The sequence below is a fragment of the Malaclemys terrapin genome, chromosome 3 (assembly GCF_027887155.1).
Source record: "Malaclemys terrapin pileata isolate rMalTer1 chromosome 3, rMalTer1.hap1, whole genome shotgun sequence".
Taxonomy (NCBI): domain Eukaryota; kingdom Metazoa; phylum Chordata; order Testudines; family Emydidae; genus Malaclemys; species Malaclemys terrapin.
In genome coordinates, this window is record NC_071507.1 from 13,896,065 (window position 1) to 13,921,782 (window position 25,718).

Here is a 25,718-nt window from a genome sequence, read left to right on the forward strand (position 1 = left end):
AAATGTTGGAAAAAAAATTTCAGAATTATCAAAACATCCCATTTCAACATTCAGCAAATGAAAAAGTCTGGCTTTTTGGCTTGAAACAACTTTTCTTTTAGAAATTTACGCTAATTAGAGTAAAAAATAAAATTAAAAATAATCAAAATTGAAACAAAATGTATCAGTGGACCTGAACTGGTTTCTCTTTTCTTTATGGTTCATGAACATTTTCAAGATTTTGACTTGATTTGGAACAAATTTAAATCATAATTCTGTGTTTGTAACATTATAACCTCTTCCAGTTTAAATCAGTGTGGTTTCATAAATTCAAATCTGTGCATCCTATTATTGCCATCTTTTCTCTTGTTCCCAAAATAGACTCCAAATAATTTCCTCAAAGTACCATTACCTTGGGACCCATACCTGCACAGCCACCCGGTCCACGTATTCCAGGAGTAGACAGAATCCAAGAAAGAGGGATGAGACACACTGAAACACACAGGCCCCATCCCAAGGCCACCTCCTAATGCCTATCCATTGCCAGGACTGCCAGTGTGCATTGTGTGAATTTGGGAGGGGCAGGATTACAATGCTAAATTGCTGGCCATGTCAGGAGTTGGTCCAATTTCTTCCCCACATGAGTAAGCAGAGAGTATTGATGAGGAAGGAGCAAGCATGTCTCTGAATATCTGCCTTGGATAATTGTTAAACAGGATCAGGACATTTTTAAAAAACAATAGAAATGTTCATGTGTTAAGTAAATGTGTATGAAATGTTTCTCCAGGAAGAACGGCAGAGCTCTCATAATGGAGGAGCAGCCATTATGTTATTTCTTTGATATTTTAATGGGGGCATTGATCTTGGAATTGTTTGTTTAATAATATAAGCAATTTTAAAAAAAAGTTTGCTTTAATAAACTTAGTGCATGACCCTCTAATGAGCAGTGCATGGGTGCAAAGGTCCACCTACACAGAGTTCTTTTCAGGATTGAGGTTTCAATCAGTGATCCAAAATCCATTAGGAATCGTCTTAGTGACGTCAGTGGCCCTTGGATCAAATCCATAGTGTGTGAACAGTTGTCATGACACTTGCCTAGTTGATTTGATTTCATATGAAAGCATCCGTGTAAATTTTCCTCCATGTATGATTTGATCAATATCCGTATAGCAAAGCTTTGATTAATTTTCAGCCTAGCAGAAGCGAATTGAGCTACTGACTTCTGGTAATAACAGGTTTCATGGGTTTCACTATACAATGGTCTGTAAGAATATATAGTTACCTAGTATCTTCAGTGTGTATAGATGCAAAATTATGTATAGGTCACAATACCTTGGGTGAAGAGGTCTATTTACTCCTTTTCATTATTAGATTATCAAGAAAACATGAAAAATCAGCCTCGGTGTCTCTTTTCGGTACCCATACACTTGTAAAAACTATAGTAATGGGTATTCTCCTTCATGCATCACATCTTCAGTTTAGTGAACTGCAGGTGAATTTAGTACTTCATCTGTTCAAAGAAATAATTGTATTTAACTGCAGCTGCTTGGAGCTATTGACACATTGTAACCACAGAGAACATTTTAAAAAGAATACCTATGGGATTTTCCAAGTTCTGAGAAAACGTTTGCCTTATGTATTTAAAAGCTGGCTGGAGGCATTTTGCATACATCCTAGCATCCTTCCTGTACTGTATGCCTGACTTCATTTACTGCTTTCCTAGTAATATAACCAACCTACAAAGAGTTAGGATAATCTAGTCTGTCAGTAGTACAATTGGAAATGGTAATTGGAATTGAAAGTGGTATCTCCCAGGCTCCCTCCATTTTAGTATCTTTCATCTCCTGCTAGAAGCCCTGCAATACACCTTTTCCTTTGTGCTCTGAGCAGCAGCAATCAAACTGGGGAAGGGGGGAAAAAACAACTGCGGAACAAATTGCTTGTCGAGGTGGTTCTTGTTTTGATCCGATTCAGCTGTTTATGTGAAATAGACTCATTTCTCTGTGGCACTCAGTTTTATTGCACAGCAGGAAAGAAGCAGTTTGGAATAATATCTGTTCCACAGGCATATCAGTATAATGAATGCTTACCATTCTCTCTCACACACACACACACACTAGCAAGTTAGTTTGAACAAAATGAAGATTTACATAGCGCGTCACAGTCCTTTGGAAAACTTGCTGATCTAATAGATAGAGACTAGAGCCACTTTACTAGTCCTGCAGCAGAATTGTTGTATGTGTTAAAGGCTCTGAATTCCCCTTTACCTTTTCCTCTGTGGACTACTGGGTCCTAACATTGCTTCTGACAATGATTTTTACCACTGGCAATATAAAGCATGACCTAAAACTCCCTGAAAGCTCTGTTGTGAAATAAGGAGGTGAAAGAGACAACAGGGAAATAGTTCTTGTGGGTTTTTTTTTATATTATTTGCTACTATTGCTCCTCTTTCCACTGTCTCTCTCTAGGCCAAATCCTGCAAGATGCAGCGTGCCAGCAATGAGGTTCTGAATGCCCTCAACTCCCACTGGTTTCACCTGTGCTGGACCAGACCCCAATTAGCAAGATTTCCTTTAATTTAGCTCTATCTTTTTCCCAGCACACTGCCGGTAATGCTGTATGCCTGCCAGCTACACAGGAGAATTTCTGAAATTCAAACAGAGAAACCTTTCTTCAGTGTAGTGAAGTCAGGCATGCTGGCTAGCTAATGGGAGTTCTTGGGAGAGAACCTGTGAACTTCACACAGATGTCTTTAGTGCCTGACAATACCAGCACAACTAGATATCTCTAAATGTTATAGAAATTGGGAGCCAAGGCATAGCCTGTCATATCATGTCTAGTTTATTTGGTTAATAGACAGTCTTTTAAAGGAGGAAAAGTCTGATGCATGAAGCATCAACTGTCAGTCAGAATGTGTTGGTATTTAGCAGGGATCCCAAACACACACATCAGATGTTGGGGAAGTGTCAATAGGAAACATCTGAAATCTCCGCCTGATGCTTTGACTGCAGAATGATTGTTTTTCTGAGTTTTTGTTTTTTAAGTAGCCTTTTCCATGAGCCGTTCAAAAATGTAGCAAGACCCTATTAAGACCATTCAGTGTATCTTCATTGATCAAACAGTGCTTTCATGCTAATCCAAATTTCACATTGATTTTGTTGGAAGAAATTGGCTAGTGACTTTGAACGTGCACCTTCAGTCTTGCACTTGACAAATTCCTGGCAAAATATGTGTATGCTTCAACATCAGAATGACATGGTTTTGTCCTTCATGAGAGTCAAAGACAGAGATGGGTGAAGTGCGTGGGAAGTTTAGGCTCATCGGTGTATAACAAACCTCAAGGGGAACACTTTATTTGCTATTCAGAATTCTCAGGAGAAGGCTTGACGTTTTAACATGCATACAAAATTGTCACTTCAGGACTTCACTGACATGCAAACTATAAACTCACAGCTGTTTACAGACATTTCATTCATCTAGGAGGGGGGCTAATTTACACAACTATGAAGGAGGAGGCAGTGCTAAAATTATGGTTCATTGAAGGGTTTTTAAGTCAAGAAGGATTCTTCCAAAGTAGTCGGTGACAGCTCAGTCATGGACACTTAGATGCTGCCTGTTTCCCCATCCAAATGGCTAATTGAGTCTATCCCTGTCAAGCTGCTTCTTGGTTATGTTTTCTTGTTTTGTATTCTCTGCTTCATTGGTTGTTGTTTTTGTGTTTATTCACAGCACCGCCATAAATAGTGCAATTAAGGCTACTTAAAAGATTAACATTGTCACCGCAGGCATTGCAGAGGAGAGTAAAATCTCCATCACAATGCATTGTCTCTGGCAGGTACTATGGCAAAGCAAATTCATTGAAGAAACGTTACTGGTACATACATGTCTATGGACAGAATAAACATATAACCTCAAAGCTCATAAATACAAAAAAAAAACCCTCCCTAGACTTCTTTCGAAAGGGGGAGGAGTGCTGTTTATATGACTCTAGAATTCTTTCTCTGTCTCTGTTGTTGAAGAGATAAATTGTTCCCACTTAAAAGTGTTCCATTTTGAAATATTTCAAAACTCGGTACACTTTGCTATCTCAGGATAACTACCAAATTCTCTCAATTGCTTAGCAACCAATCGTTTGAAATCTTGTAGCTTAGCCACAGGGTAGGTATGATGAGCTTTATAGTTGCCACCAAATACCAAAGTGCCATAATGGAAATTAACTAAAAATTGGTCTCTCAGCAATACTAACTGGTAGAATTTGGAAAGAGCCATGAATGGAATAACATAAGCAATTTGTTTATGTTTTTCATTTATAATATTGCTGGGAGATTGAATCTGAGCTTCCAGACAGGCCTGAGGCAGAAGGGATAAAAATGTTGAGTTCCAGACATAAAATACATTTTTGTACATTTCAATTCTAGGTTGTGTATGACTATTCAGTGTGTATGAACTCTTAGTGTATCTATTTTTACTCTGCTAGATAGAGAAACATTAAATGTATGATTAGGTCCCCATCCTACACTGCATTTTATGAACAGAAGGGGTTCTTCAAAAATGATCAGAAAAGAATGGCAGGGAGGCAAAATCACACATTATGCCGTGGTTTTAACAATCCCACTTTAAAAAAAGGAGCACAGATCTATATAGACTTTTAAGCAATTCCTTTAAACCATGTCCTCTCCCTACATCCCCTGCCCTTTTCTTTAATGGCTACCACTCAGAACATCAGAGTCTATACAGCTAATAGCATATCAGTGGATTATCAAAAAAATGCAATATTGAATCTGAGAATTATACATTAATCAGATAGTGTACATGTTGTTTTCTCCCTTTTGGCATTTTTCTAGGAGAAGCACAAGGGAAAGGGAAGCTATCTGCAGAGGCAATGACAGTTGAAAATCCGTGTGACACAGAAAACATTTCAAGTAATGATGGTATGGTTATTTGGTGTTTTAATATCACACAAAACAAGTCTAGCATGCTGACTAAATAGATAGAACTAGTAGAGATGCCTATCTAAGGTGTGTGTGTGTGTGTGTGTGTGTGTGTGTGTGTGTGTGTGTGTGTGTGTGTGTGTGTGTGTGTGTGTGTGTGTGTGAAAATGGCTCCTTTTTAAAAAAAAATTGTGAAGTGTCTAATGTTTCTTGTGCCCTTGCTTCACAAAATTCAAAACATATAAAGATTTTGGTAGCATTCTAGCTCATGGGTTTTGTAATTTCAGGTACAATTCCACAGTGATAAGTGCTTTATAAATGCTGATATTTTAGGATATACAGATCAGATAGCTTTCAATATTGGCTCATCCAAAGGGCCATTTTCAACAGCTTACTAAGAGATCATGGATGTTGGTTTCCAGCCATTATTAGCTTGGTCACTCATTTCACTGCTTTAATAATGTGGTGACCATTCCATTCCTTTTATTTAATTTTTTTTTTAAAAACCCTGCATCTTCATTTACTGACACAATAGGAATAAGAGAAAGATGAAAAGATACCTTAGGAAATTCGAAAACCAACAACTTCGTTTCAAAGTTTCAGTTTTGTTTCAATTTTCCTGTCACACCATTTGCAAAAGCCATGCAATTAAAAGCAAGGAAATGAACAGTTGACATCACAATTTTTATAAAGAACATAAGCAAGTTACTCTCAAGTAAAAAGAAATGAATATTTTGTCACAACAGAACAACTTTACTCTGACCATAAATAAATGCACTGCTTCCTTAATAATATGGGAATATAAGTAAAAAAATATAAAAAGGATTAAATATTTATTAGAAAATATCTGAAGAAACTAATGATGATTGGAATTAGTGGCTTAATTCAACACCTTTCTTTCATTGGTAATCTGGGAATATAAAACACAAAAATCTTTCTGAAAAAAAACAAACCCCACCCCCACCACCAACAGGTTTCTCTTCCTCCCCTTTTATCCATCTTCTCTATTTAGATGATAAACTGCCACTCCTGACTAGTTGCCCTGTATCAAATAGTTTCATTCTTTGTGAGAGGATGCCCCACCTCCAAGGCACACTATCATAGCCAATGGCACTTGCCGTGCTTTCAGTAATATGGGTCATATGCTTGGTTATTCTGAAGCTTTTCCTCTCCTCTGACTGGAAATGCATTCACTTCTCCAGCTAGGGGGAAATCTTTCTCTAGTACTGTTGAGAGCCACAAAGGAGCCCACCGCTGGAGGGAGAAGTGTTAGTGACTCAGAGGAGTGGCCCAAAATCACAAAAATTTAAAGGGACAGTTCTGGAGAAACTGTACAGAGAAACACTAGGGAAATTCCCATCTTCATTTATTTTAAAATCCCTTTCCCAGTTGATGTTCATTAAGTTTATGTTCAACCTCACTGAAATTCTCAACTTGTCCTGTGATGCTGAGCCTCAGACTTACGAGGTGCTCCTTTTCGGACGTAGAACAAAACACCCTAGGCCCTTAACCTATCCCCTCCATGACACTTGTAAGGTTAGGTTACTGTAGTATGACCCATTGATTATTTTAGAATCTCTCCAACCCTGGGTGAAATCCTGGCCCTATTAAAGTTCACCGCAAAATTCCCAGTAACATCAAGGGGACAGGGATAGCACTCTTGCTGTTACAGCAGGGCTTACTAGCACCACTGCAGGAACAGACGTCAATCAGATTTATGGGAGCTTGGCACTTCTCAGGACTTGCTCTTGCATTATCCATTGCATCCTCTTTGTCCAGGGGATTGACAATGTCCACTTCTGGCAGAGAACCTCCAGTCAAGATTTCTGCCTGGGAGTGAAATTAATTTACAGTTTCTGAACTGTCTCCATGCAGTGAAGTCCTCTGGAACTCCCCTGTTCTGCACTATAATCCTTGAGTCCTTGTTGCAACCTTCAGTCTGGCTCTAGAAGGATTGGATGGGACTGTCGTTAAAGCCTGCAGTGCTGCTCCACAATTGTCCCAAAAGATTGCTGATAAATATGAAGTATATCTCCCCATCAGCATCCCCAAGCCCCCTGGTTCCCCCGCATCTCAGCAGGATTGCACTGTCCACAGGGAGCTGATTGGCTGCTTGTCATAGGATAAAAAATGAAGGCAGGCTTACCGGTTTTTGATGCTTTGGTCTGATATAACTAAACATCCATTTAATTAAAAAGGAAATGAATTAAATTTCACAAGTAATTAGTCTAGAATATGAACTAGGTCTTTTGGTATTCTCAGAAAAACAAGCACATTAAATTGGCTGACATTTTGAGGTTTTGAAAAAGCTGCTACTGCACATGCACAATGACTCCTTTCCTTAATGTTTTTTTATTATGCATTCCAATTCTGCGATGCAAAAGCCTATTAAGAATAATCCACAAACCATAGCTAAACACATGTTGCATCATTTCTCCATAATCTGGAGTGGATATTTTTCCTATTACACATTCATTCCATACACCAAAGGAGCTATTACCGTGTCTGTTCTGAATACGCATGATGAATCATTCACAAATAACTCATCAAAATCCTACCAGGTGTATTGACGTGATATTGAGTCAGAAGGAGGTTCACATCCCGTGGCATAGACACAGAACATTTTTTCCTTTTTGCTCATTTTTCAAAACTTTCATTTGGATGCTAAGGTTTTCCCAGAGAGACTCCAACTATCAGCAATGGATGCCCATACCAAACACTTAAATACTACCATAAAAATAAGCTACAAAAATGAGTTTACCATAGAGTCTCATTAAAACTCACAAAAATAAAGCAGTTTCGAACAAAGGCTGAGAGTGCATGTTGAAATCATCCCATTTTATTTAAGTATAGCTAGGCCCTCATGAACAAATCTCCTGTACCGTATGTTCTGTGATTCCTTTGGCACTGTAGAGAGAGTGAGACAGCCTTCCTTTTGAATTACACCTTGTTTTTTATATTTAATGAAAAGTGTATGATGCTTTTTTATTATTTAATGTTACATTAATTGAACCATAAAAATATGAGATCAGCATTTAATTGTGATATAATTAGCGATGGGTCCAAATTCTACATTTCAGGTCAGAATCCAGACCCAAACTTTCCCCAAAGTTTGAGGTGTCCAAATCCAATATTTTTGTTTGGGCTATTATAGAGACTTTGTGAAAATTCAGATCTAGACCAAAAGTCTGGGGGGAATCTAGATTCAGAGGTTCTCTAATAATTTTGATGGGTATCTTATTACAGAACTGTTCATAATCTACATTAAATAATGAAACCATTAAGAAGATCTTATATAAGAGAAAGCTACAAAGACTTACAGCAAAGATATTTTAGCGCTCTATTCCCTTAGGTTAGGAGCAGCTATTACTTGCCAGCATGAACTTGACTGAAGTTTGACAATCCTATTGTTTTGTTTTCAGCTGAAATGAATAGTCAGGTTGAAAGTATAAATGAACATTCAGAAATGCAGCCGGAAGATTAACAAATAGGTAAGTCTCCTACGACCGGTGTCTCACTGCAAGTATGCATAGCCATGCAGATTCCATTTGAAAAAAAGATCTGTTGTATTAATGGCCCAAAGGTGTAAACATTACCCAATCACTGTCTAACATTAAACAATGTTAAACAAGGTCTGGGATTTGGTGTACGGAGACCTCAGCCTGCTTAGTACCATGGCAAACACACCATTAAAAATCTTTTTAACCTTTTACTAAAGATATAGAAAAGAAGGAAAAACAGTTAAAGCATTTGAAATGCAAAGCAATAAATAAGGCTTTCATTTTAACAGGAATTCGTGTTCCTTTAGCTGGAGAGAGCTTTTAGAAGGAAACACACACACCTTGTTTGACAGTCCCTTAGATGGTATCAAAGATGGCAATAATGGTCCTATTGGGGACAAGAGCAGACGTTAAATGAGATGAGCTGGAGCTGCTGCTGTTGCTGTTAAAGTCCAATCCCGTTTAATCCCAGGTGGTGGTTGGGATTCAGCTGGAGCTGGTAGGGAGGGTGATGTCATCTGGCTGGGTCCATCTCTCTGGCCTGGTCTGGTCAGGACGTCCCTCAGGATTAGGATAGAAAAGGTCCAATGTGCTACCGAGTGAGGTAGCAACTATGATGGTAAAGCTTGCTCCAGCAGCCTCTCTCTGTTCTTCCATATTCTCCTCACGTCTCTTTCAGGACCCATAAAGGGAGTGGTGAATAGAACAGCCCAGGCACTCATTATTTTGTCCACCAATTAGGCTAATACAATATTAGACACACAAATTTTGGTTCATTGATTTCCAGTTCCACATCTTGTGTTTTTACTAAGAATGATTTTAACATAGTCCTTTAACTACATCATTAGGTTCTTTCATTTAGTTTTTCTGTCTCCTTTTCATACCTTTTCCCATCAACGTTTATTATAATAGATTATTTTGACATGTTATGAACTTTTGCATCCCGAAATTAGGGACTTTGTCTTACATAGGCAACTATTACATCCCTTCACCCCCCACCCCACCCCAAAAGTGTCCCGATTTTTCACACTTGCTATCTGGTCACCTGAATCAGAATATACAGAATTAGAAAAAGCAACACGTGGGGAAAGTATTAATTATGTGACATTAATTGTCACATAAATCATATAGCAGCATTCTGCAACTGTAACATACAGTAACTCCTCACTTAATGTTGTAGTTCTCTTCCTGAAAAATGTGACTTTAAGTGAAATGATGTTAAGCGAATCCAATTTCCCCATAAAAATTAATGTAAATGGGGGGGTTAGGTTCCAGGGCAGCTGGGGCAGGAGGGAGGAGCGAGGACTTGGGATGCAGGCTCTTCCTTCCTCCTCCCCGGGGCAATCAGCTGGCTTGCCGCGTTCCGGAGGCAGGGAGGGAGGGGGGAGGCGCGCCAAGTCCTAGCTCCTTCCTCCTCCCTCCTGCGTCCAAAATGCCGCAAGCCAGCTGATTGCCGCGGGCAGGAGGTGGGGGGAGGAGGAGGAAGGCGCTGATCCACAGAGTCTGCCGGCGGGCGGGAGGCACTGGAGGGGAGGGGGCCGTAGGGAGGCTGCCAGCTGTGGAGAAAGCAGGCAGCCAAACGAGGTAAGAGTGGAGCATTGCACAACTTTATATGAGTATTCTCCCTAATTGATCAGCAACGTAACAATGAAACAACGTTAAGCGGGACGACTTTCAGTGAGGAATTACTGTATTTAGACCGTGTATGGTCTCAGATCAGCAGAACCCAGATAGCAGCAATATTAGCAATGGAAGAGTAACTGAGTGAATGTTGTTGTTTTTTTTGTCATTGCTTAGGAAAATGAAAAGCAATTTTATACTAGTTGGAATTAAGTTCAGTTCTCTGACATCTGTATTCTGGGAACAACAGGTTTGTGTCATGAGGCTTTTATGCCCTTGGCTCTACAATGCCTAACGTCACTTCTAACTAGACTGCTGTAAAACAAGGATGAAGTCAGTTGGCTGCCTTTTTGAGCTTTACTGCTTTATATACTGAATGATGGTGCCATTGCACGAGTGCACAATTGTTATTGCAGCAGAAATGGAAAAGAATAGTTCTGTTCATAGACAATAAACAATCTGACTCCTCCATAAAAACGAGTAATCTGCTAGAGATAAAAAGTCCCTGGCACACCCCAATTACAAAAGAAAATGTTGATCCCCGCTGAAGATATGCAGTTTCAAAGCATTAATACACACCTCTCCCCCTGTATCGGGCTATCATCAGATGCCAATATCATATACAGCCAGATGTGTTATTTATGCTCGTAATGGGATTTCATGTAGCTCAAGACCAAATATAGAAGCTTTACAACAGCGGCAGCTGTGTCAGAGATTTAAAAAGCAAGGTTTTATTACTGTGTATACCCCTTTGTCCTTGTCAGTATATTGACAATATGCTGCCATGTTGCATGAGAGAGAGAAATATGGCTGATGGGATCTCCATTAAAAAATAGTGAAGCAAAAGTAAAAAAACACCTTAACCATCAAAGAATAACTTTTCCAGCTCTCCCTTTCTTTTTCACCCTTTTTAGCTTCTGATTATGCATTCTGTTAACACGCTTACCATTTAAAAATAGATTAAAAAGCTAATACCGTCATTGATTTTAAAAATATGTTTATCAGCTAGAACTGCTTTTATATAAACGGAAAGAAATTTGTTTTCTCACTAAAATTAGTACATGCATATGTTTTGGGATGCGATCATTTAAACTCTGCTCTATGAAAGTGAAGCTCACATGAATAATACAGTATTTAGCATTCAGCTAATTAATTTTCTCAATTACAATGTGAGGGGTACTGCAGTACTGCCCCCATTTTACAGAGAAGAAAACTGAGCCGGAGGGGTGAAGTGACTTGCCCAGTCTCTGTAGTATTTTAATGACAGATCCAGGATTAAAACTAAAGCATGAATTATGTTCAGCTGTTTGCTCAGTCCCCCAAACCATACTGCCTCTCTGCTTTAATTGCAAGCAGCCAGGTCCACACAGTGAAAAATTGATCATCTTGTTAAACTGTAAAGGTTCTGAGCTCTCTAGGATCTTTAGGACCAAGCAGATATCTTTGGGACAGTGGTTTACTGTTATTTCAAGATTGTTCTGTACACTATTCCCAAAATGCACATCAAAAATCCCTAAGAACTCTATCATGATTACTATGCCCTTGATGTCAACAAACATAAGACACATTATTCAGCATTTTGATTTAAAAAATGAAAAATCTGCTCTAGGAATTATTTGGGAGGAGTTCTGTGGCCTGTACTATACAGGATGTCAGACTAGATGAGCACCAGCATCCCTTATAGCCTTGGAATCTATGGAATTTTTGAATTTCTAATCACTGTGACAACACAATAGTGCCAGCTGCCAGCACCATTAATGCATACAGGTACGCTTGGGACTACAGCCAGAACATCACCGTGGTTGGTTCCTGCCCACCTTGTTGCTGCTAGTGCCAAAATCACAGCTGCTTCGTGCCTTTGTATTTTAGCTCTTTTGAGGATTGTGTTATCAAATACTTCTACGGCACTGGCATGAGGAATTCATTCTGCAGTGCTTACAATGGCAGGTGGGAAATTTGTGCAGAAAAAAACATGTTAATTTTTTTAATGAATGTAAACCACTACATACATTTGCAGCTCTATGGGCTATGATCCGGGGGAGGGGGTGGAATGAGGTGCTGGCTTTGTGGCTGAAAGGTGTGTCTTTGTGTGGTCAGTTGTGGTTCAGTGTATCACTGACAGACACAAGATGGGAGAGTAGGAGGAAGCATCCTTGTAGGTCATGGGTATTGCAGGATGGAGAAAAGAAAAGGTTCTGCTGCTCCTTACCTGTTTGCTTTCAGTGTCATGGAAGAAACTTGCTATCTTTGACTCTCTAGTGCAGTGGTTCTCAACCTGTTTACCAGTGTGGGTCACATATGCAGCCCACAATGTGTTATGTGGGCCGCATCCAATCCTACCCGTGTGGCCTGAGGATGTCACATCAGCCGCAGCTGGGGGCTGATTGGGGCACACGCAGCCCACAGGCCGCAGGTTGAGAACCACTGCTCTAGTGCAATAAATATGGAAGGGCAGGAAGAGGCCATCATTCCTATCCAGAGATTTGAAAGAGTAATTGCTAAACAGGATCAGGCCAATGGTCCACCTAGTCTAATATCTTGTGAGTTAGCGTTTGCCTGGAGCCGTGGGCACCAAAAGTGGTTCAGATACTAATTTCATATACAGACGACGGCTTGAAAGCGTGATTTAGTAATTAGCTCAGAGAACGGTAGCAAGTATTAAGCTAGTCAAGTATTTCTGTGTAGTGATAACACCCTGCCTGCCTATGTATTTATAAAGTGCTGGCCACACATGTGATGCTATAGAAATAATAGTGTCTTTTTTTAATGATGTTACCTGCCTCCCATAGTTTGCACATGTCTTTGGCACCAGAGACGTTAGGAAACTGTATTAAAAAGACCCAGCTAGCCATTTGGGTCCCTGAAAACTTTTGATTTTGATTGAATGAACTATATCGTTTTTTCTCTCCCCATCACAGAGGAACAATATGAGAGAAGAGAACAATGAGGTGAAACGTGAACGGCAGTCATTAGCATTGTATGGCATCATTCTAACTATCGGCAGAAAGCGCATCGGAAGGTGCCCCATGGGATGGGAGGGGCAGGGAAATAAGGGAAAATGAATCTTTGTTTTAATTCCTCTTAATTCTCAATTGCATTTTGTTCTGTAAACCTGGTTTTTCTGAAAAAGCTTCCCTACTTTGGTCATGATGTCCCACTCCAAACAATCTTTTGCATTGTCCTGGCAATTACAACAACTTCTAGGTCCTGTGTAATATTGGAGATGCTTATTTCCCCCCCTCTATCACTAGCCTCTGAATCTCATTTCCCAATGAGGGCACATCATCCAAGCAGCTGGTGGGAATGGGATTTTTTTTGTATTCTCTGGGATACATTTGGGGATTTGGTTTGAGGACATGGACTGCCACAAAGCATCGTAAGCCACAGAACACTGTGTATCTTAGGAATTTTAAGAACAGCTGTTCCAAACTATCACTATATTCATAGTGAAGTTATTGCACAGTGCCCACCTCCAGCAACATCAGTCAGGAATTCCTGACTGCAAGTGCCAGTGCAAAATAGTTAGAGCTTTTAGAACAAAGACCCTTGCTACTATGGAGATAGTAAAAGAGCTAGAAGTGGTGTTTCCTAGTGCACAGTAGAATCCAACCTATGCTTCACACCAGGGGTAGGCAACCTATGGCACGTGTGCCGAAGACGGCACGCGAGCTGATTTTCAGTGGCACTCACACTGCCCAGGTCCTGGCCACCCATCCGGGGACTCTGCATTTTAATTGAATTTAAATGAAGTTTCTTAAACATTTTAAAAACCTTATTTACTTTACATACATCAATAGTTTAGTTATGTATTATAGACTTATAGAAAGAGACCTTCTGAAAACGTTAAATTGTATTACTGGCATGCGAAACCTTAAATTAGAGTGAATAAATGAAGACTCGGCACAACACTTCTGAAAGGTTGCCGACCCCTGCTTCACACTATAAGCTTGGAAATCTGGATGCTTCTGGATGTTGTATTGCTGTATTGCTCACCGGGAGAATGGAGACGTCTATTGCCCATTGCTGATCTCTTTAAATCTTGAGTATGCTTAGCATATCCTTTGCATTGTATCTGGTCATAGCACAGCATGTGATGCAAAGTAATGCCACAATGACCTAATGCAGTTAGTGCATCAATTCTCTTCTCTTCTAGGGATTTGCACTTATAAAAGTAAATAATTGTTTTAAGTGGGTATTTAAAGTACCCGTGGGCAACTAATATTTTGCACAGCCTGTGAGTAATGGAGGAGAACAGGCATTCTGCATCCAGCACATCTTTAAATATAGTTTATGGCTTTCACAAATTTACCGTACCTTGTGTCAGCCCTCATTATATTTTCTACTGCATATGCATGATTTTTAAAAATGCAATTAACAGTTATTTGGTTAAGAATGTTTTACCATATGTCATTTGTTCTGCCAGCAAGTGCTGCATTCAGAAAAGAGGGCTTATGTACATTTGTTCAACAGTACTGTAAATGAAATTGATACACAAGACTGAAGGAACGCACAGCATGTGTCCAGGGTTTGATGTTCTGCAAAATATAACGGTGTTAAAAACAATTAGAGCTTTTTTTCTTTTCTTTTTTCCCGAGCTTCTGGTTTTGCTTGAATGTGTACACTCTTCCCCACAATCCTGTAATGATTACTGATTGGCTTGCAAACAAAACAAAACAAAAGTGAAAAGAAACTGAAATGTATTGGCCCTATTCTGATCAATGCATTTGTGCCAAATTCACACTGATATAACTGTGAGCTCTATATGTATATAAACAGTTTGACGGCTGCTGGCATTTGCAGTTTGTTTAGAAATAATGACGGGACAAACCAGGATCTAAAACAAGACCTCCAGATTTGTTGTGGGGATGCGGCCACTAGCAGTGCCTGACATCTTCCAATAACCTGCTTTTATGTACCTCTAGCATTGGAGCCGCTTGATGAGCCCAGGGGGGAGGAGGGCATTGTCTGCAGTCACTTCCTGTGGCATTGTTAGGGAACACGGGGCGGGGGCTTCCAAGGCTTTTGGATTTTTGTTTGGAGGCTAGTAGATATTTCACTTTGAGCCTGATTAACTTTGAAAGAAACTAGGTTTCAGATGTAATTAATCCTGTTAGTTCCTATTAAAACAGTGCCAGGATTGTACTGTACTTGCTATGTTGGGTCAGAATAGGGATAGCTCAGTGGTTTGAGCATTGGCCTGCTAAACCCAGGGTTGTGAGTTCAATCCTTGAGGGGGCCACTTAGGTATCTGGGGTAAAATCAGTACTTGGTCCTGCTAGTGAAGGCAGGGGGCTGGACTCGATGACCTTTCAAGGTCCCTTCCAGTTCTAGGAGATGGGATATCCCTTCCTCTACCCTTAGACGCTTCTATGCCTCTTTCCTTTTCCATTCCTGTTAGCTCGACTGAAGGTATCTTCGGGGCCCCACACGGACCCCAGCCCTAAATGTTATTTTCCTTCTGTCCCTACATTTGTGTTTGGCTGATTCAAGTTGCAGCAGTCAAAGGACCAGCAGACTGTGTATCTGCGTGATGCACATACAGTATGTTTCATTATCAAATGATTTGTCTTTAAATAGTCTGTCATAATAGAACCGATACCGTCTCTGGGGAAAAAGATAAATATATTAGGTAACAATAATGTTAAACCTCCGTTTGTGTGTTCTCTTTAAAAAGGCAAAGATTGAAGGGCTCCCTTTGTTTGTAGAGCTAGGGAAACTCCTCCATAAAGCATGTGGAAAGTCAATTGGTGTAAGCTTTCTAAAGCCTGGTGGGAAACTGTCTGGGCCAGATCTTCAGCTAATTTGAATTGTCACAGCTCCATTGAGTGTGGCTGAGGTCGGACAATATCCACACGTCATGGATCTGGTCCTATGTATTTAATTCTGAAGTTGTACGTGTCTGAAGGTCACAGTCTTCCACATACAACACTAGAGAACTGCAGGCTGCTGCTAGCTAGTATCCTATGTGCCCCTCAAACATTAGCGAGACTCAGGCTCAGCAGGGAGCAGCTCAAGGCGAGAGACTGATTAAAGAGGTGTGTTCAAAAATATACAGAGAGACAAGACAATCCTTAAACGCCTTGGCAATACTGACTGGTATTACCAATAATTAGCTCCACACGTATTTCAGGTTAGAGGCTCTCCTTATAACCCGTGACAGTAATTTCATTGCTACCCTCGTTTAACCTTGGTTCTCTTTAAAAGCAGTGATTCTTTGAAGCTGTGGAACTTTTGCCCGAGGACTCTGCAGCAAGTGTGAAGCACAGGCAGGAAGTGTAGAGAAAGAAAATGTATGAGTTGATTAAATCTTAACCGTCCCATTTTCAGTCATGAGTGTGTAGCTTGGTTTCCGTGCTTTTTTTGTTAATGTGACTTTGGGGTTGCATTTGTTTAGTATTTTTTAATTAAAAAATGAATAAAATGATGTACGCACAGTTAGGCGATATGATTCTGAGCTCTTTGGTTATTGCTGGACGGGTGCACCCTGAATGCAGCCACAATTGATTTTGCTGGAGCTACAGAAGTAGAGAGGAGGTGTAGAAGAATAAATATCAGAAATGGATTAATGCCACTATAACAGGGGGTTTGGTTAACAACTAAAATTTTATCACAGTATGTTCTGTGTAGAAAATAGAACCCCTAAATTAGTGGTTTTTGCATCCAAATATTAGAATCTGCTTTCAATGTTCCAGTTGAAAAAAGTGCTTATTCTACAATTAGGAGCAGCAATCTATTTTTCCTCCTGCTAGTGATGGCTCTGATGATGGACATGTTTCCTTTCATACAGGCTTACAAAGGAGATGTCTGAGACACTGTCTAATATTGGGTCACATATTATTCACTACAGCTAATTGTAAATCTTTCTATGACGCACTGAAAAGCCTCTTTGTGAATTAACACTGTTCTGCTTTATGCATTTGATTAAAAAAGATATTTCTCTATACGCAGTGCATGTCTGCTTTGCTTTTAAAATTACAAAGTTAGCAGAATATGTTGGATATATTTTCTTGGGGAATAGGGGTTTTTATCATATGATTCATCAAAGATTTGCCTTACCCTGACATTTGTGATATAAAGGAAAGTCAGAAAAATGTAATTTTCTTGATCAAAAATATGTTTTTACTTAAATGCAAATAAATGTAGTCTGTTGCTTGCAAAATATGTGGTATAGTGGCTAAATAGGTTAACACACGTCTCTTTTGTTAATCTGAGATTTACATGCTGAATTTGCTTATGAATCTGTTATTTTTTCTTTTGTCTGTGCCATACATCTGAAAACTTAAAACTAATGCTGCCTTCATACTACAATGTTTGTTAAAGCAAAATGTTAATAAAACTTGTTCTGAGGACAAGACTGCATTGCTTGTGTTTTTCTAACTTTGCTGATTATGCAACAGTCAATTTTGTGATTAATACTGTTCATTTCAGATTTTGAATCTGGTTGTAAATATGCACTTCAGATTCCTCATTTAAATTTATCTGTCATCTGCTAGCTATTTCTTGTAAGAAAACGATAAAGCTGGAGGATTTTATTTTTGGAAGACAATAATTGGCAGTGATATAAAAGCTTTTCAGCTTAAAGGGGGAAAGGTTGATCAGTTTAATCATATTACTAAACTAGAGACTTTATAAAAATCCTGGCAGATATACTGATCCCGATTCTCTGTCACTCTGCACCTTATGTAGTTGTTTACATCAAATCAAAGTGAAAAAGTGCTGCAAAATCATAATGGTAACATTTCACACCCATTTTGCACTAGTGTAAATGTCAACACAAAGTACAGAGTAATGGAGAATCAGGCCTACTGTGTGTGGGGGGGAGGGGAAGAATTTAATTATTGACTAGTGATTTTATAAGAGCACTAGTGTTCAACCTTTTCTTAAAATCAGACCATTTTAAGGTGTCTGAAGTTGGGCACCAAAATCACTAGTCAAGTGTATAGAAGAGAATGGAAAACAAAAGAATACTTGATAGTGTGATATAAATCTTTTATTGGCCTGATTGGCACCTTCATGTATTCTGTATGCCACATGTTTTACAGAAAAGAACTACTAGAGAAATGTTTTAGGGAGGGAATGTTTATTGTTGCTGGGATTTTTTTTCTACCCCTCCACCCATAAGCATTGGCTGAGTGACAATAAGTCAAACTATATACAGTAGTTTGTTGAGATATAGTTTTCAATGCATAAATGTCATTGTTTCAATGTCCAGAAACTTCCAAATCTAGAAGGAAGCGCCATCATTAGGAAGTTCGAAAGCCTGTCTTTCCAGTTATATAAATGAAATGTTATGAAGTCATATTTTTGGGGAAAAAAAGAAAAGAAAAAGGACGTTCAATCCATTATTCATGAAGGACCAAAAATCATTCATCCCGTATCTTTGGCAGGTGTAATGTTGGGAGAGAAGCTCCACTTTTGGAAAAGTAAGAAGGAAACATTCCTCTAGCAAGGTAATTTAAAAAAAATGGCAGACATTTAATGCTGCTTAGAGGTCTTCCAGTGGAGATGGATTGCTGGGCAGAGCCAGATGAGACAGGGAGACACGTATGATAAATGCACTTTATCACATATCTGCAATTTATTATGCAAGTCTGCAATTTGTCTAAAGCTGCCACCTCAACACAAATTATGTTGACATAGGGAGGTGGCAGAATAAATGTGGCTGGGCTAGTACATTTCCATGGCAGTTTTGTAAGACTGATATTCAAAATGTTGACAATGGAGTTCTCTAAGGGAATGTCTATAGTTTCCGGGGATTGATGCTGCGGCAATCGATGTACTGGAGGTCGATCTAGCGGGTCTAGTGAAGACCCACGAAATTGACCGCAGATTGCTTTCCCATTGACTCCGGTAGTCCACCAGAATGAGACGAGTAAGGGAAGTCGACGGGAGAGCGCAGTAAGTTGACCTCAACTCATTGAATCCAGCTACATTATTCTTGTAGCTGGAGTTGCGTAACTTACATTGACTTACCCCTGTAGTGTAGACCAGGCCTAAGTGTTTGCAGACTACTGAATGTCAAAGATGAGGTGCTAAGGCCCAGACCCTCAAAGGTATGGGCACCTAACTCCAGTGCCGTCCCTTAGGTATGGTGAATCAGGGTGACCGCTCTGGACCTCATGCTTTGGGGGGCCCCATGGGTGGGGAGGTGAGGCGAGCGAGCGGGGTGAGGAGGCGAATGGGGGAAACGAGTGGCAGGCAGGCGGGGGGGCAAGGAGAAGCCTCCCTACCAGAACCTCCCCCATCCCCCCAGTGCCTCCTGCCCACCAGCAGGCCTCCCTGATCAGTGCCTCTTCCTCCCTCGCTACACCTACCGCCTGCCGCGGATCAGCTGTTTCGTGGCATCAGGAGGCACTGGAGTGAGGAGCAAGGGTGCCACACACTCAGGGGAGGGGGCAGAACTGGGTGGAGTAGGAGCAGGGCGGGAAGAGGCGGGGAAGGGATGGGGCGAGGCAGGAAGAGGCGGAGCGGAGTGGGGTTGGGAAGAAGCAGGGCAAAGGTGGGGCCTTGGGCAAAGGGGTGGAGTTGGGGGCAGGGCCTGGGCGGAGCACCCCCCCCAGCAGATTCGAAACTTGTTGCCTATGTCCCAGGCCCCACACCCTCCTAAGGAGGACCCTGCCTAACTCTAATTCATTTCAATAGGAGTTAGGCACCTAAATACCTTTGAGGATCTGGCCCTAAATCCCTCCTGTGATATACAGACACCCTTGTCTCCCATATGAGTTAAGGATGCTTAGCAGAAGATGCTGGCTACCATGGAGGAGCTGATGTTACATGTGTAGGTATACCAGTCTGTTCAAAAACTACTGCTCCTAAATGAGCTGAGTGTACTTTTAAACTTGGTGTTGATTTTTTTCCCCATGTAGTAGAAAACTCTGCACACCAGTGCGTGTTTGTAAAGATGCTTTTTTAACCTTTATCCATTCCTGGAGGTGAAAGCTGTACTGTCGGATTTTAATGAGTCTTGTATCTCCTTATTTCTTAAATAAAAATATCAGGAGATGTTTAAATACCCAGATAGTGCGTTCCACTAGAATGATCAGCAACACTTTGCAGTAAGGGGCAAATCGCTGTTAATTTCTTTGGAATTCACTGATAAAACATTAATCATAATGAACTCCTCTGGGGGAAAAAAGTCCCTATTAAAATGCAGCCAGTTGAGGAGGTACAAAGCCCACCGTAAAGCAGAAGATATGCTTAATGAGTGTACTCCAAATCGGTGTAGACCTGTGATTACCGTAAGTGGTCACTGTTGACTTCCTTGGAAATTGTGCACACCTGAAAAATCAGTCCTTGGATGTCTCTGCATTTCTGAGGTGGGCAGCTGTAGCCACATGTACCTGATTGAAGATGGTGACTTTAGTGAATAATATTTAATTAATACAGAGTAGAACGACTTCAAAAAGCGAGATTGAGACAGAGTCGCATCAGAATATTCCATCCTCCAGTGATTAGGACACTCAGAGATTGGAAACCCCAGTTCAAATTCCATCTTGTCATCAGGTAGAGGGGGGAATTGAAGTGGCATCTCCCACATCATGAGTGAGAATGCTACCTACGTGGGGGAGTTAGCTGTGCTCAGAGCACACCTAGCAGATAAGGCCAGGCAGGCAAGTTAGCTAGGTCAACCCATATCTTCACATGTGGTTTTAGGATCTCAGTGGGGCTTAGTTGGGAGATATGCATGCAGATGCATCTGTATGGCAATAGTGCGCATGCCCTCAGGTAGAAACTTAGGCAACTAGGGAACTTTTACATTGAAAATTCAGGCACTGAATAAGTTTAGGTGCCTACGGGTGTTTTGTGGATCGCAGTAACCCCTAAATCTGGGATTTAGGTGACTAAATCCCATTCTGGAGCTAGACCTTATTGCCTACAGTGAGCTCTGGATCAGACCTTCTACGCTGTTTGCCTTACCTCTGTAATTGCATTCATCCACAGACCTGGATACACAAGTTGTATTTTTGAAGTAATTTTTTTAGCTGTGCTAGTTTACACCATGGTAAGTACAGCAACGGCCATCAGCGAAGAAGAAGGAGGGAGAGATGACGGGACTGAAGGAGCTTTTCAGAATCCTTATGGTGCTTCTTGATCCAGGATAACGATGCCTCACAATATCTATCATGAAGTCTTCGTCACGTAGCAGATGTAATGGGACATGAGATGGGCATGATGTAAAGTTGCTGATCAATGTAGTTATGTTCTTGCGCAATCTGATTGTGTCGGCCCGTATCATCTGGAAGTGATGTCATGGGATTACTGCTGGATGATGTTTTATTTTAGTGATTAGATCGTTAATCTTTATTTAGTGGATGAGACGTCTGAACTGTTCCCATCACCCATCTCTCTCCTACCGGGAAATGGTTGCATTTTCATGATAATGTGATGCTTGTGAAAAGCCCTGAATTTAGGGCTGACTTCAGTGAGAACAAATCAGGTTCTTATAGCACAGATAGTAGATAATGTTTCACATCCCCGACTGAACCACATTAGAGTGCAAGCTCCTTATTAATTCTTTGAAATGCCTCCTCTAGGCCGTGCTCTCTCCATGCTTATCGAGTCCTTGCCCTCTCCACTGAGCAAAGTGGTGAGTTATTATGGTGCTTTTGTGAGATGGAACTGAAATCAGACTGCAAACACCAACTTGTTTCACATAGGCCTGCAAGGAGAGACGTTGGATGGGAATGTCTTGCGATCACTGCCCTTTGAGGATGGATTTGAAATGGTAACCTACAGGTAAAACCTCTTTATCCCCTTTCCCCAGGAATTATCTTTTTGAAGTAGGATGAAAGTAATTTCCATGTGTCAGAGGCAGCGAATGTGATCCAAGAGTTAATCCAAGTATCAATCAGTAAGAAAAGATCCAGGCGCCAGCTGGCCAATCAGAGGGGTGTTGTGAAATTAAATTCCCTCCGCTAACCTGCCAGTTAGGTCACACCCTCTCAGCACCAGAACGGGGTTTATTTTAATTTTTGCAGAGGAAAAGGAAATCAAGAGACCAGCTGCTGAAATGAAGTAGATTACTGATTCCCCAAACGCCACTGCCCCCCCGACATATGGTGATGACGAACATTTCAATTTTAACTAGTGAATGCTCCAAAAGCACTTCTCCTAGTGCAGAGGCTGTGGCTGACTAACACTCATTGAAGGTGAATGGTGACACATCCCCTCAGCAATCAAAAGCCACCAACATCAGTGCCTTCAGCGAGTGATTCTGTGTGGTTATTTCAAGAGCAGCTGCAGGTGCATTACTAGAGTGAAAATCCTTTGGTTCAAGCGACAAGCGGATTATTTGATGCCCCTAGTTAGAGAGAGAGAGAGAAAACAGGCAGCATCTTTTACTGATGCTGTTTACTCTGGCCATGAATGCAGTCGCTACCCCATGTACTTTACTGTGATTGCAGCATCTGCCTCTACTCGGGCAGCACATATACTAAAATCGGAACGATACAGAGACGACGAGCATGGCCCCTGTGGAAGGATGGCGTGCAAATTCATGAAGCATTCCATATTTTTTATTGCTTCTGCCCCCATGCTATCTTTGCCTCTTTTTAAATTGAAGTAAATATAGGCGCTTTGGTGCCAGAGGTTCTCTTTGGAACCTACTGTGAGGCCCCGGTCTTGGCTATTCCTGTCTAGTCCATGCTCTACACCATCAGTTCTCAACCTATTTACCACTGTGGGCCACATATGCAGCTCTCTGAGTGTTATGTGAGCTGCAGCCATACAATCTATATACTAGCTGTTTAGCCCTGAGGATGTCACATGGGCCGCAGCTGTGTGTTGATTGGGCCACGGGTTGAGAACCACTGCTCTACCCTCTTTATCATAGTCAGAGGAAATGAACATGTATGGTAAGATTTTATGAAGTGGCCATGTGTCAGGGCACTACTCAGTCCCCAGTCAGCGTCCCTTTCCTCTGGTGTGCAGGTGCTCAGAGGATGGCCTCTAAATTGCTTGCTTGCAGAGGAGGGAGAAAAAGCTTTTGGGAAGACAGGGTTCCATAGCCTGGGTAATAGTACTTTGCTGACTCCCAAGCTGGGGAATTTTCTGTGAATTTATCTTGCTTTCTTGTTGTAATAATTTTCCCTTGAGGAAAGGACCTTGCTCCTGTGCAGCTACTGATTTCTGATGAGTTCACCAAACTCATTTTCACTTCACCAAACCCGGATTTGTACCAGCATCTTCAGACAAGAAACACTAGTGCATTAATTGCCTATTCCTTCTGGCTCCCTCCTGTTGCTTTACTTTGAATTCTGCCCATCTTGCAAGCATTGGGACTGTAAAAGACTGCTAAGGGCCGAGGAACTGCCATTTCAATGAAGCAAAATGTATTATGAATGCCCCTAAAACCAACAGGTGGATAACTTCAGAAGTTAAAAGAAAAACACGATTAATGCTGCTTCTCTTGAGAAACAAAAGCATTATGGAATCTCCCATATCAATTATTTTTGTATTGCTTAATATTGTATTGCCCTCCATACTGGCAGCCAACCTACATGATCTATATGCACTTACCCTTTTCCTTTCATCGCTTTCCCATGTTTCTATGCTTTTGAACATCGAAGGGTTTTGAGCGCGGCCTTTATGTTGAGGGGGTTTTTAAAAAATAATTGTCCTGTTAAAAATGAGGTGGTGGATAAAACTGCCAAGAAAATCAATCCACCAGCTCCTTTTTTAAATACAGCAACCAGGTTTCTTAGCTGTTTGAAAAAGACTCTATTCCTAGAGAGAGAAATTAATCTTCTATGAGTAACTGCCATTTAAATTAAAAGACTAAAACAAAATGAGACACAGAAGATGGATTTGCCTGCACACTAATCAGCCTTTTCAATCATGCACAAAAAATGCTTTGTTTTGTAATAAAATAGTTACGATGGTGTGGTGAGGATGAGGGGGGCAGAGAGGCAAAGGTTGGGTTGATACATTTAGCACCATGAAGCGGTCTGGCTATAAAATGATATTCCATTACACTGCCAGCCTTGCAGCACAGCCAGGCTGCGAGAAGACACGAGAACCATGATTAGTTTAGTTTATAAGGTAGCTCCTGCTTATTACATTCCTAAAGCTTTTCTCTTTGTTTTGTTTTTTCTTTTTTAAATTCAAAATTAGGGTTTTGTTTTTTCGTTTATTTCCTGTGGTTAGAAAAACTCATGATCCTATTTCTAGGCAAATATCACAATATCCCGAACGAACACCCTCCCAGTTAGCAAGCGAGGGCTAGTCATTTTCGACACTGCTCAGTCATAACCTGGCATTAGCTAGTTCAGCCTCCCTGCTCCCAATACTAAAACAATTCACCATCTAGTTACAGTTCGTGGAAATGTTATATTTTATGGTACCTGGTATGTAGCTAGTGCTTGTATTACTTTGTAATCGCATGTGACCTGCCAGGTCCTTATGTATTGAAACCCCGTAATTGTGAGACCACCTAGCAGTTACTATTCAATGTTTTTATAGATTGCAATTATTATTTATTACCATAGCACATATGAGTCCTGGTCATGGGCCAGGACCCTGGTGTGCTAAGCGCTGTACAAACACAAAACAAAAAGACAGCCCCTGCCTTACAATTAGAACTGGCTGGGAATGTTTTAACTTTTCTCAGAAAATGATTCATCCAAACAAAAGTGTTTTGTGAAGTAAGATCTGTTTTGACAAAATGTTCATCAGGAAGTTTTCTCAGCTCCAGGATGGACTTTCTGGTCAAAACCAGAAAGAAGGACGGTAGCCCCAGAGTTAGAGCAGAGCAGGGATTTGAAACTGGGTTTCCCCCCATGAGTGGCCTAATCACCAGGCCAAACAGTCACTGTCTCTTTTCTGGCCCAATGAATATTTAGTTTATTTATACAAAGTGGAACAGTTTGAAACTGGAGAGTCTGACTCTATAGCCTGGAAGGAAGGGGACTCGTCTGAATCAGGCCGATCAGGGGCATGAACCTGGGTCTCCCCGCGCTAACCATTGGCAATAACCACAATAGAGTCTTGCTTTTCACGAAAGCTCTACTCTTTGTTCCAATATGGAGCGAAAACAAACGTTGCAACGTTGACATTTGTCTTGGAACAGAGTTCTTGCTTTCCAGCCAGCCCTACATGCAATCTGTTGGCTCCAATTTCACACACTGGATATGTTGCAAAATTTATATTTATTAATAGCATGCCTGGCGATATTCTAACCAGTAAGGGCGAGGTTGGAGCTTTAGGCACAGCCCTGAAAGAAGGGTGGTGTGTAAGCTGTACCAATTGAGGAGCAGCCCTGGGAGGCCTTGTTCCTCAGAGACAATCATGTCAAAATGTGCCCTTTTTGCTGCCGAGTGTGTGCACGCTTCTCTGAGCAAGACGAGCAAGCACATGCAGGGTGTGCGACTATGTATATCAGGGAACTGAGCAAAGTCCATGCCCTTTCCCTGCCCTTTGCCCTTAGTTTCTGTGAGTGTTTCACTTTCTCAAGAATGTGGAATCAGGCCCTGAGGAGGACACATCCCAGTGAGTAGTGGGAGCCCATCAAAATGTGTTTGTCCATATCCACACACCTCCTCCCCCCACTCCGACACCCAAGGAGAGCCCATTTCGAGAGCCATACCTGTCAAAATGTGTTTTCTTTGGACAAGCCTTAAACTGGGGACTGAGCTCATTTTGATGACTCCTGTACATATCAAAACATGGAAGAATGCATTACATTGCTAGA

General features: G+C 40.9%; 1 protein-coding gene and 1 non-coding gene across 4 annotated transcripts in view; both read left to right on the top strand.

Annotated features, from left to right (window-relative positions):
• Window positions 1-17,382, top strand: part of MACROD2 (mono-ADP ribosylhydrolase 2) — a 1,284,297-nt gene extending 1,266,915 nt beyond the window's left edge. For all 3 annotated transcript variants that reach the window (XM_054021788.1, XM_054021790.1, XM_054021789.1), the window contains 3 exons: window positions 4,824-4,910; window positions 8,333-8,401; window positions 12,949-17,382. In XM_054021788.1, the coding sequence (XP_053877763.1) occupies window positions 4,824-4,910; window positions 8,333-8,394 (149 nt within the window). In that variant the 3' untranslated portion in view covers window positions 8,395-8,401; window positions 12,949-17,382. The remainder of the gene's footprint in view (window positions 1-4,823; window positions 4,911-8,332; window positions 8,402-12,948) is intronic.
• A 5,055-nt stretch (window positions 17,383-22,437) lies between these two features.
• Window positions 22,438-22,546, top strand: LOC128835183 (U6 spliceosomal RNA). The gene has a single exon (XR_008444600.1). It is a non-coding gene; the product is annotated as a U6 spliceosomal RNA (small nuclear RNA).
• Window positions 22,547-25,718: the final 3,172 nt, after the last annotated feature.